At 54.0% G+C, this 12,094-nt stretch overlaps 1 protein-coding gene across 16 annotated transcripts in view; it reads right to left on the reverse strand.

Moving 5' to 3' along the window:
• PHLDB1 (pleckstrin homology like domain family B member 1) overlaps nucleotides 1-12,094 on the reverse strand; it is a 54,410-nt gene that overhangs the window by 12,198 nt on the left and 30,118 nt on the right. For 7 of the 16 annotated variants that reach the window (XM_066372225.1, XM_066372250.1, XM_066372234.1 and 4 more), the window contains 9 exons: nucleotides 8,188-8,298; nucleotides 7,973-8,062; nucleotides 7,254-7,397; nucleotides 5,030-5,170; nucleotides 3,546-3,686; nucleotides 3,291-3,393; nucleotides 2,767-2,811; nucleotides 1,837-2,131; nucleotides 1,623-1,713 (listed from right to left, as the gene is read on the reverse strand). In XM_066372225.1, coding sequence (XP_066228322.1) covers nucleotides 1,623-1,713; nucleotides 1,837-2,131; nucleotides 2,767-2,811; nucleotides 3,291-3,393; nucleotides 3,546-3,686; nucleotides 5,030-5,170; nucleotides 7,254-7,397; nucleotides 7,973-8,062; nucleotides 8,188-8,298 — 1,161 coding nt within the window. The remainder of the gene's footprint in view (nucleotides 1-1,622; nucleotides 1,714-1,836; nucleotides 2,132-2,766; nucleotides 2,812-3,290; nucleotides 3,394-3,545; nucleotides 3,687-5,029; nucleotides 5,171-7,253; nucleotides 7,398-7,972; nucleotides 8,063-8,187; nucleotides 8,299-12,094) is intronic. The other 9 variants (XM_066372247.1, XM_066372242.1, XM_066372309.1 and 6 more) reach the window with 5 other exon arrangements.

Raw genomic sequence — 12,094 nt, forward strand, 5'->3', positions numbered from 1 at the left:
GGGGCAGAGGCCAAGGAGCCATCCCCAGTACCCGGGCCATCTTTGCTCCAATGGAGCCTTGGCTGCGGGAGGGGGAGAGAGAGACAGAGAGGAAGGAGGGGGGGGGGTAGAGAAGCAAATGGGCGCTTCTCCTATGTGCCCTGGCCGAGAACCGAACCCGGGTCCCCCACACGCCAGGCCGACGCTCTACCGCTGAGCCAACCGGCCAGGGCCTAAACAACTCTTTTTGACAGCAAATACATTCAGTGATCCTTCCCTAATAACTAAGGCCCTTTGAAACTCCAAACTAGAAACACTTGTACTTAAGCTTCAAGTTTTATAAAAAGAAATGAATTTATAAAGGCCTTTAATAAAAGATTTTAAAAGTGATTATAGCAAATCATTAAATACAGTGCACAGTGGCGATGTTTCATATGCCTTAACCAACGACAATGACCTTTGTACCGTTAACTCCCATTTGCTATTTCTTCAACAGCTTAAAACTTAGCAAAATCAGCCCTGGCTGGCTGGCTCAGTGGTAGAGTGTCGGCCTGGCGTGCAGGAGTCACGGGTTCGATTCCTGGCCAGGGCACACAGGAGAAGCGCCCATCTGCTTCTCCACCCCTCCCCCTCTCCTTCCTCTCTATCTCTCTCTTCCCCTCCCGCAGCCAAGGCTCCATTGGAGCAAAGTTTGCCCGGGCACTGAGAATGGCTCTGTGGCCTCTGCCTCAGGCACTATAATGGCTCTGGTTGCAACAGAGCAACGCCCCAGAGGGGCAGTGCTGAGCATTGCCCCTGGTGGGCATGCCGGTTGGATCCCGGTCGGGCACATGCAGGAATCTGCCTGACTGCCTCCCCGTTTCCAACTTCAGAAAAATACAAAAAAAAAACAACAACAACAAAAAACTTAGCAAAATCTCCTCTCTCTCCGTTTGCCAAGACGCTTGTAACTGTGCCCTCTTCTGATACGAATAAGACTAAAGGCCTTCTCGTCTGGCTGGTCTAGCTGCTGGCTCCTGCTCCCTGGGTTCCACTCTCATCTCAAGAGATGCCAAGTGCCCCCAACGGTGGAGAAAGAACAGCTTCTACAGATTCTTTCTCTAACCTCCTGCCCAGGCCTGGGCCTCCTCAGCCTGGCTGTGTCCAGGATAAGCTCCTGGTTTCTCTTTAGTGTGTCCCAGCTCCAGGCCAACTTGAAGGAGACAAGACTTCCCTCAGCCCTCACTGTGCCCCAAGGTCCCCAGCCAACAACTTTGCTCTGACGTGGACAGCTGCCTTCTCTTCTGTCCCCATTCCTTAGCCCCAAGTTGCTGCTCTTCTTAACTATCCCCAAGAGAAATGACCAGCCATTCAGGTAGACAGGAATCAAAATTCCCATGGTGGCCAAAGGTCCACAGAAGTAAACACACAAAGACTAGAGGTTCCCACACAGGAAATCATAGTTGGACAATGGTACCTGGGCTGCCTCTTTTCCTACAAGCTGTGAAATAGTTATCTCACCAAGCCTCCCTTTCCCCCACTTTTTTCCTCGAGAGTGCTGGAAGGATAACGTGGGTGAAATGGCTTTGGATAAAGTGCCGGTGCGCTCGGCAGGCAGAAGGGAGCTCGGCCCCCACTCTGCCTCTATGCCCAGGTCCGCTCACCCTCGACTCCATGAGCCGGCTCTTCTCCGCATGCGCTTCTCTCAGCATCTTCTCCATCTCCTCGATCTTCCCTGCATCCAGACCACTTGCACTGGGAAAGGAAGGAGAGGAGGAGTGCACTGAGGGGCTGAGGAGGCATCGAACAGAAGCAGCGGGCCCGGTGTGGGGGGTGCAGAGCTGGCAGCTCAGGCGGGAAGCGGTGTGGGCCAGGTACCTGGACATGTTGTCAGGGGAGCAGGCTGAGTTGCCTCCCGTGGAGATGCTGGTCTCCATGCTGTCAGAGCTCTCCAGGCTCAGCGTGTCGTAGGCGTGCTCACCCTCCTCTCCACGCTCCCGCCCAGCAGGCAGGTGGTGCAGGATGGAGTGGTGCATAACCGGTGGAAAGCCTGAGGGGCCCGCCAAGAAGGGGGACGCCCCATGCAGGGCATCCCACTGGCACTGAGCCTCAGCGGCTGCCTTCTGCTTCAGCTCGGCCAGTCTCCGCCGCTGCTCCTCAATCACCTGCTGCCCTATAGGAGGGACAGGTGGGAGTCACAGGGGGCAATGGATGGGTCCAGGGAGGGCGCCGGCAGCACCACAGATGGGGGGAAGAAGCAAGCAGGGAGAGGTCAACACGGGACACCCCCATCAGCCCCCACCAGCTTCCCTGAAGCCCCCATAGCTCCAGGTCCCACTGCCCTGCTGATGCTTTGGTTGCCACTCGGCCACAGCTGCAGCCTGGCCTCAGCATTCCTTTTGTTTCCTGAGCCCACACAGGGCACTGATCCTGCCCAGGTGGTGCCCTTGCAGCTTGACAGCCAGGTGGCTCCAGCTCACAACCAAGGCCTGAGTAGGTGGGGACACATGCACCCAACCCCCTGCTGGGGAAGGCACAATGAAGAGGTGGTGGGAGCCCCAGGAGCACCCAGGGTGTCAGTGCAGACCCAGCAGCAATGCAGAAGCAAAAGCACCAGCAGCATGAATGAAGGAACGGGAAACAAGGTGGGGGATAGCTGAGGCAGGAGACTGCTCAGTTCGAGGGGTGAGGGAGCCAGACACCCCAACCCAGCTTAGCCTGGGAGCCTGCCTGGGCAGAGTACATCATGCAGATGCCTGGGCAGAGGCTGCCCGGCCAAAGCAACGTCCTCCATGACCAACGCTCTACCTGCTGGGTCGTCGGTTGGGAGGGGCTCGGCAGGAAGCGACTCGACTGGTGTGGGGACCCCGGGCAGAGGACAGGGTAGAGAGACACAGAGGGGATGAGAGGGGAGAAAGGCACAGACATGGGCTTTCAAAACAACCAAAATGCGCTTAAGCAACAAGGACTCCTGGGTCCCCATAGCCAAAATCTTAGGGAACCATGTCTGAAGGTCGAGTCCATCCCCCTGCCTCCAGACAGGGCAAGGCATATCCCCACTCAGGTCAAACACTATTTCCCTGATTTGCTGGGCTCTCCAGGAAAGATCTCACGGCCTTCCCCCACCCCCATACCTGTAGTCCTCTGCCCTTGGATAGATACACAGGAGGCTCTCCTGTAGGCGTCTAATCTAAATCCTCTCTTGCCTACATCCCAATTCAAGAAAAACATCCCCTGAAAGATATGGGCGTGGATGAGGCATGGGGGCGGGGAGGGTAGGCCAATACCCAGGGCCCTCAGGAGAACAGGTGGGCTGGCCTGCAGCCACTCACCCTTCTGCTGCAAGGCCAGCTGGCGCTTAGTTTCAATGTCCTGAAGCGTGGCTGCCAGGTTGCGAGGGAGGCTGCCCGTGCCGTTCTGGGCAAGCAGAGCACTCTGAGGAGGAAGATGGAATGCTGGGACCCGAGGCTCAGAAGACCCCCCACCAAGGCTTTCGTGGGTGGCTTTGGCCTCTCCCAGTGCAAGAGTCTCCATCACCCTACCACCATCGCCCTGCTATGCACACGGCCCACCCACTGTCCTCAGACCTTTGGGGAGGGGCTACGGCCTAAGGTAGCCACGCTGAGCTGGGAGGAGGAGGAGGAGGAGCCAGAGGAAGGTGGAAGGGGGCCGCTGCGGGTGCGGGGCAGAGGGCTGGGGGCTTCACTGTCCATCTTGGAGCGGTAAACCTGGAGGGAAGAAATACACCTGGTGAACTCTGGCTCCTCCACTATTCCCACCCCAAGTCACCTAGGCTGGCTGGGATCCAAGGTGTGTCTTGCCCAGGCACCGGCCTCTGTCTCTAGCTGACAACAGCATTGACCCTCCTTGGCCAGCCCAACAAGCAGATATTACTGGCAGCTGCCAAGCCTCCTTTCCAAGCTGTTCCTCCTTGGGCCAATCCCTGGCCCAACCCTGCATCTTAGAAAGAAGCCTGTCAATGGAGCCATGAAAGGAATTAACATCAGAAGACCAACTGGAGGCCAGGTCCCTCTGGTTCTAGCTCTGTCACTAACAGGTTGTTCCACCCTGAACTATGCACCTCTCCACTCTGGGCCTTGGACTCTTTACCTGCAGACTAGGCTAGACTGAGTCACTGCCAAGCTCTCTCAGAGCATTCATGTTTGGCGAATATGGTCTTTGGAGTCAAGTACCCTCTCAGCGTAGGCTCTGCTACTCCCTAGCTGTGTGGCCTTGGGGAAATTACTTATCTCCTCTGAGCCACAGTGTTTGTTCTGTAAAACGTTAACAATTTCTACCCTCAAAGGCCTGGGGTGATTCAGTGAATCAAAACACGTAAAAATCTCTAACCAGCTGGGCACCAAGGAGAGGTGCCCCATGCTACGTGAACCAAACTCCTCCCAAAGGGAACATGGACCTTTAGCTCAGACCAGTCTAGAGGTGCAACATCTCCACACCAGGTCTCAGGCACTGCAGCAGGTCAGTGGAGTGAAGTTTGGAGATTATCTAAACACTCCCCACCCCCAATCAGCAGCTTGCTGCAGGCTCAAGTAGGCCCATGCCCTCCTGGCAACTCTGGAGACAGGCATTTCCTAAGACATCACTTCAAAGTCTTTTCCCTCTCTGTCCCGACTCCAAGTATCACCCCTGGGAAGACCAGGGGAACAAAATGCTGGCAGTTCCCCCAGGACATACTAGTTCTAGTTGCAAAAGGCTCAAGACTGTGCCAGGCCCCCAGACTGAGTAAGAAGCTTTAAGGTTGAGGGCTTTTGAGGACAGAGCAGAGCCACAGTCTAGCCCACATAAGGCACCAAACCCCCTTCCACTGAACGGTCAATCATGCCATCTTTGGACTCGTGAAGCTGGCCCTCCAGCTGCCAGAAATGCCGGGATGGTTGCCTATGAGGAAACTCTCACTGCCACCTCAGGGTCCAGAGGTCCCAGGGTACCCTAGCTGGACTGACCCCACCACCACCTAAGGTGGCATGTGTGGCTGATGGATTGGCAGGAGGTACCCAGAGCAGAGAGGGGCAGGGGCAGGGCAGCGATGGGAGGTGAAGAAGGGGGTTACCTGCAGCTGACGGAAAGCTTTGGTGGGCAGAGGCGGGGGGGAGGAGCGAGGGGAGGCTGCGGCGGGGCCAGCCCCCAGCCCGGCTGTCAGCTCCTGGTACCACTGCTCTAAGTCTACAGCAGGGAGCAACAGCTTCTCCATCTAGAGCGGATCGTGGGAAGGATGAGGAGGAAAGGTGAGGAAATGAGGGGAAAGGACAGGGGAGGAAGGAGGAAGAAGAAGAAAGGGAAAGGTTGGAGGAAGAATAAAGGGAGACCGTTATCAGAGAATCAGACAGGAAGGTTAAGAAAGAAGGCATGGGAGGAAGGGAGAAGGAAGAGCATAAAGAGAAGGAAGAGAAAACAGTTGTCGTGAATGTGCCAAGGGCAAAGAGAAACAGTCAGGCCTCAACTCCCAAAACACAGACATGTGCTATGCCAACCATGATGCCAGCCAACCAGAGCTCACAGGCACCGACCTCTTCCCTGGGATTGGCCTCGTGCTGGGAAGCTAGGTGAGCAGGGGCAAGACACACACAGAGCCACAGCAGTAGTGAGCTGGGGATGGCAGGAACACACAGACCACCAGCCTTGGGTGAAGGTGTGACAGACAGAAGCGAGGGAGGGGGCAGCCCGGGAGGAAGGCAGGTGGTGGGAGCCAGGTCCTGGGAGGCAGGGGCCCAGAAAGGCAGGCTGGCATGGGGGTTGTGGGCACCTTGCCCACACTGCCTTTAGCTGCTCAAGCATCACATACTTGGGGGAAGGCTAAGACGCAGGAGAGAATATGAGAGGTTAATGGACTGGAACCCAAGAGATGGTCCTGCCCATGGGCAAGGTAAGGGCAAGTATAGGAAGCACAGAGCAAAGGAGGCCTGCACAGCCCAGGAAAGCCAGAGTCCTCTGACATGATGTGCTCCCGCTGGAGCAGGAGGCCTGCTCCTCCCTGAGTGGTCAGGAGCGGAGGCCCTGGGAAGAGAGGAGCCACTCCCAACCCCCCTTTTGCCAGTTGCCCTTTTCCCTCACTGTTGAAGACAAACCCTACCGTCCTCCAACCCAGGCCCAAGAGCCAACCTAGGGCATCCATGAGGAGGCTCTCGGGCATAGGGGGGCTCACTCAGCGGCTGGTACCTCACTGTCAGACAGGGGCTAGGCAAACAAAACAGGGGTGGTGGCAGAAGCACAGGGTCCAAGCAGGACACAGCCAGAGAAACTGTCAGGCTCACATAGTCCAGGTGCGCAGTGAGGGGGAAGGGGTGGGCACCGAAGAGGCTGGCAGTTTTCAACCAGGTACCGGATCCCCGAACTTCATGCTTTAGAGCCATTACTCCATTCCATTCAAAACCCAGAGCGGGATGGGGAGTTCAACTGCCCACTATAACCACAGATGGCTGTGGGGGCAGGGGGACTGGAAAAGGACAGGCAGAACCTCCACTTTTGAGGCTGCCTTGGCGCCCAGGTCCTGCCCCAAGCAGACCCTGAAGGCCCATCCCCAGGTTTGTCCTGGGCTGTGGACAGGCGAACAAGCCTAGGGCCTGCCAAGAACCCACCAAGGACCAGGCCCCGGCACCCAGATCACTCGTCCCCAACACCTTGGGCATCCCCAGTGGGGCACACACATGCAGCATTGGACACCAGTCACATCATTCCCGAGGGTCCCCTTGTACCCCATCTGCTGGAAGGGGTGGGAGTAGAGAAAGAAACCTTGGCAGGAAGAAGCTAAAAGGAAAACAGGCCCACTGCCCAAGGGTCAGAACTTGGAAAGATGCCAGCGTATCAGACTGTGGGTTGGGAGGACAGGGACTGTCATATTGCCTGAGCTTATCTAGGTGTTGGGAGCATAGCAGGTCTCCAAAACGCATGATGAACCAAAGCCCAGGATCCTAAACCTGCCCTTTCCAGGAGGAGCTCATTCTGGCTTAACTCCAGAGACGGCTGTCCTCCAGGGGTCACAGAAAACAAAAATGAGCTGTAGGGTCCAGCATTTGTGAGAACTGAAAAATGGCATGCAGAATACCTGCAAATTAATACGCAAATTATGTTTTGATTTATTTGTTTGTTTCTTATGCACTGCCCAGGCACCTACGGCACACCAACACACTGGTACTCGCTCAAACTTGCAAACTCTGGCCAAAGGACTATTGCCACCCACTCTTCATCTGGGCCCCTGGGAGAAGCTGTTGGCAGAAGCTCAGCAAACAGGCAGACAGGCAGTGGACACAGCAGAGCAAGCAGTTAGCTGTGATTACCTCTTGTGCTTTGGGGCAGAGCTGAGTGAAAGCAGGTGGGGTTAAGGGGACAGAGGAGGCACCAGCCTGAGATGACCCCGGGAATGGGCCCAGAGCTGCAGTCCCCAGCTCCATCTCCAAGGACTCAGAGATGAGCAGTTCAGCCTACAGAGAGGATAGGTGGTGAGGGGCCTCAACCTACACACTCAGCCCAGCCACCCCAGCCCAGCCCTAAACTGCTCATGCATCAAAGCAGGGAGCAAGCGGAAGAGCTTAGAAAACTGGGCATGTCCTCATTGGACCTCACATGCCAGGAACGCAAAGACTCAGGAAATAATGGCTTATTTCCTGAAGGACCTCAATGCCACTTCTGAACTAAGGGCCTAGTTCTAGACCAAAGCCCGGGGACTCCTAGAATCCTATGCTCCCCCTGAAAGTGAGTCTGCCCAGCCCTGGCCTTTTCCAAACCTCTGAATAGCCTAGTCTCCTCAAGAGGTATTCAGTCACCCCAAATCATAAGATCAATGGGCTCCTGCACCAGAAAGGTAATTAAAAGAAGCAGCTGGTAGCCATAGAGAGTCAAATCCCAGACCTCAGGACCATTACAATTCGTGTCTCTCCAGTTCGGGAAAATGTTCCCATACTCAATCTCAGCCCTTAGGGTGGAAGTGCCAAATGTCGCTCCAGAGCCTGTCAGGAGACCCCTTCAGCCTGGAACTGAGCTGACCCAATGACATTACCTCTTTGAGGGTTGATGTAGTCTTTGGGAAAGGCCTGCCCCCTGTGAGTGAGTGGTATCTTCTTTCCAACATAGTTAGTTTCTCCTTCTCCTGCAAGCCCAAAGTGACAGAGAATCAGAAAGGAGAGGGACTTACAGTAAGGGAGGAGACCAAGTGAAGGGGGAATTCTGCCCTCCCTTCCCAACCTCCACCCACACCCCACAGAACTAAACTACCTTCTGCAGCAGCTGCAAGGAGGCGTTCTTGTCCCTGGCCAGGCGCTCTGACTCTTGCACAGCCTGGGCCCGGATCTGCCCAGCCTGACTGTCCAGGACTGCCAGGCGCTCCTGGAGAAGACAGGGGAGGTCAATCAGGCCTCGGAGGGGATAGGACTGAGCCCAAAGTCAGGCTTGGCTGTCTCTCCTGCCCAGAGACCCTGGGATTGGGTAAAGGGAATCAACCAACTCTTTTGCTTGGTCTCAACTTACCCCAGAAAAACTAAGGCTACTATGTTCAGCTCCTTCCCCCAACCCACTCTTGACCAGTGTGACCCCTGTGCCACCAGGCATGACAGAACCGCAACACCCCAATCTCCAGAACCGCAACACCCCAATCTCCCTTCCCTCCACCCCACAGTCAACATGTCCAGAACCCCAGAGATCTGCCCCATTGCCCCCACCCCACATCCGCTGCCACCACACAAGTCCAGGCCCTTCGCTTTCCAGGCCCGGACTTTTTCACCAGCCTCCTGCTTCCAACTCTCTCGGCTTTCTATCTATTCCACACTGCCACAGAAACCTTCCAAAAAAGGCCTTTGAGGTTTGTTTTTGTTCTCTTGCTTATGAATTTTCTAATCTCTCTAATGAGAATAAATTTTTTAAAAACCCATGAGTAAAGTGAGATCACCCCTCTCCCGAAATCCTTCAGTGACCCCGCACTACTCCTGGGAAAAGGCCCATGCTCCGAAGCCAGCATTCGAGCCGGGCCCCAGAAGCCGGGCTGCCCTCTTCAGCCCCCTCCCACCCTGGGCCCTCGGCGTTCTCTCAGCTCAGCCATGTTGTACACTCAGCTATGAAGTTGTGTCTACTCAGGCCTTTCTTAAACTGTTTCCTTAGCCCAGGACAGCTATCCTTGTCTTCTTCACACATCAGGAGCGTAGACCAGATCAAATGCTATCTTTTCTCTAACATCTTCCATCTTGATCACCACTCAATTTCTTTGCTCCTTCTTCTGCGCTCAAATTATTCTGCATCACCATTTGCCTTATATTACTGTGCCTTGTGAGTATCTGTCTCCATCACCACCACCCCATCCAGGTTGTCAGAACCAAGAGGAGGGCCAGTGTCCTTTCTGTTTCCATAGCCCCAACAGGGCTTAGCACACTACCTGGCTCAACAATCATGTGCTAAAGAAATAAAACAATAAGTGAGAGAAAAGGATGGGGGCTGGGTGAAATTGGCTAGGTTAATTCAGGGAGGGTTTCCTGAAAGAGATGGCCTTAGACTACCACCCTTAAGAGCAAGCCATGGGAAAGGAGGAGGAAAGAAGGAAGCTGACCTAAATCTGGGGTCAGCCAAAGAAGACTGAAGCAGAGGAGGCAGTAATCCTCACAGCAAGATCGGCTGTTTAGTTTGACCTGCTGGAATACTGTGGTTGCCAGTTTGAAACCCCAGGCTTGCCTGGTCAAGGCATATATGAAAAGCAACTACTATAAGTTGATGCTTCCCACCCACTCCCACTTTATCTCTCTCTCCTCTCTCTAAAATCAATAAATAAAATCTTTTTTAAAAAATCTGCTGTTTACAGTCTACTGAGAATCCAAGAAATCTGCTAAAAGCCATATGTTACCTCCTTTCATCCTCTTATGAGGCAGGTGCATTTATGTTCATTTTACTGATAAAAATATTGACATATTTTGGAAGTAAGGTATCATAGCAAGTGGTAGAGCTAGGATCAGAATCAGATCTGTTGGACTCCAAAGCCATACTCTGAACCAGATTGGAGAGGACAGGGACGTACAAGGTATCAGGGCAGAGACTGGGGTGGATAGAACCAAGGGTGGAAGCTGAACAAGGGTCATGAGGAGGGGCACAGGAAAGGGTCTGACTGCCAGGTCCTAGTGGCTGAGCTCCAGGTTCCTAGGGGCCCGGGTGGACACAGGGAGGCAGGATCAGGAGTCCAGTACTGCTGACCCCTCTCAAATTCCCTGGAGCTTATACCTACCAGGACCCGGAAGCCATGGGATTAGCTGATCTAAGGCTCCCTGATGCATTCTCTCCAGAAGGAAAGAGAAAGAGATCAGAGAAATGCCGGTCTCTAAACCCAGTGCAATATAGTGTAGAAGGAACAGGGGCTTTAGGGTCAGACAGGCCTGGGTTCCAATTCCAGCTCTAAAGTTTTTTTGTTTTTTTTTTGTGTATTTTTCTGAAGCTGGAAACGGGGAGAGACAGTCAGACAGACTCCCGCATGCGCCCGACCGGGATCCACCCGGCACATCCACCAGGGGCGACGCTCTGCCCACCAGGGGGGCGATGCTCTGCCCCTCCGGGGCGTCGCTCTGCCACGACCAGAGCCACTCTAGCGCCTGGGGCAGAGGCCAAGGAGCCATCCCCAGTGCCCGGGACATCTTTGCTCCAATGGAGCCTTGGCTGCGGGAGGGGAAGAGAGAGACAGAGAGGGGGGGGGGGTGGAGAAGCAAATGGGCGTTTCTGCTATGTGCCCTGGCCGGGAATCGAACCCGGGTCCCCCGCACACCAGGCCGATGCTCTACCGCTGAGTCAACTGGCCAGGGCCAGCTCTAAAGCTTTTAAGCGAGGAGATTCTGGGCAAGTCTGGAACTTCTTTGAATCCTAGTCTCCTTGTCCGGGGGGGGGGGGGGGGGTAAACATAGGTTTACAGTTGTGAGTATGCGAAACAGTTTATTCTTGTATCATTATTATTTATTGCAGTGTTTTCAACCCCCAGCCCTAGGACCAGTACCAGTCTGCCAGAAATTTCATGCCAGTCCACGAGAGAGTTAACCCCCCTGATGCTGTATGATTATAGACCCAGTGATCTTAGTCAAATTCAATTATGCTCAGGGTGATTTCTCCTTATTAGCCTGTATCATTAATAAAAATACTATTGAGGTTGTTTTAGATGTCTCTGGAACTTGTAGGCTTGTTTGAACAACCTTTTACAACATGCAGAGCATATTTACAAATCATGTGCAATACACAAAAAGCATTCGGACAAACTTGTGTAGTATTCACTGCATCATACATGTGGAGTTCGGAACTTGAGCACTAGCTGTATGGGGTTGCACTCTTATGTGTGGTACAATTAAGCTTTATTTGTTGCCTGTTTCTGATTCCAGCTGGCTATGTCACTGGTCCCCAAGTGTAAAAGGTTGAAAACCACTGAATTATTATATTATTTCCCCAAAGAACAACTATAAACACACTTTTGCCCCACCCTGTGTATAAATGGGGTAAGAGTGCTGGGATTAGGAGACCATCCTAAAGTCAGCATGAGGTAACACAAGGAGGTACCCTGACACACATCCATGCGCTTGGGAAATGTCAGTGCCTGCCTTCCTTTCATCTGCCTCACCTTAAAAGTGGATGTGTTTGTAAGGCAGGGCAGCTCAAGGAGAGCAGCAAAGGGTCTAATTCGGGAGGAGGTCCAGCAACCCACTTATAAGCAAACCCCAGGCTAGCAATGAAGCCCCCAACCCACCACTTTTTGACACCTTTTCCTGACCTTACTGCCCTCACTTCCCTCCCACGCACTCCAGGCAGAAAAAACTGCACAAGTGTGCATATACGTGCAAGGAAATGCAAGTCTCAGCTTCAAGCACGTGAGCTCCCTGAGCCATCATCCCATGTTCCTCCCTGACATCTTCCTCACCCTTGCTTAACGCAAGCCTCCTCCCAACTTGACTTCCCACCCTCACGCATGGACATTCCTGCCCCATCACCCTATCCCACTCTGGCTGAGATCAGAAGCAGTCTCAACATCTGTAGCTCCAGGACTGGACAGTTTACGACAGCCAGTCCCCTTGTGTTATGGCTCAGGTGAGCCAGGGCTGAGCCAAGGTCAGAACCCAGGTGATGTCCTCTCTAGGACCCCGGCTGGCTCTCCTACCCAGAAATCAGGTCTTTG

The sequence above is a fragment of the Saccopteryx leptura genome, chromosome 1, assembly GCF_036850995.1.
Source record: "Saccopteryx leptura isolate mSacLep1 chromosome 1, mSacLep1_pri_phased_curated, whole genome shotgun sequence".
NCBI classification, from domain to species: Eukaryota; Metazoa; Chordata; class Mammalia; order Chiroptera; family Emballonuridae; genus Saccopteryx; species Saccopteryx leptura.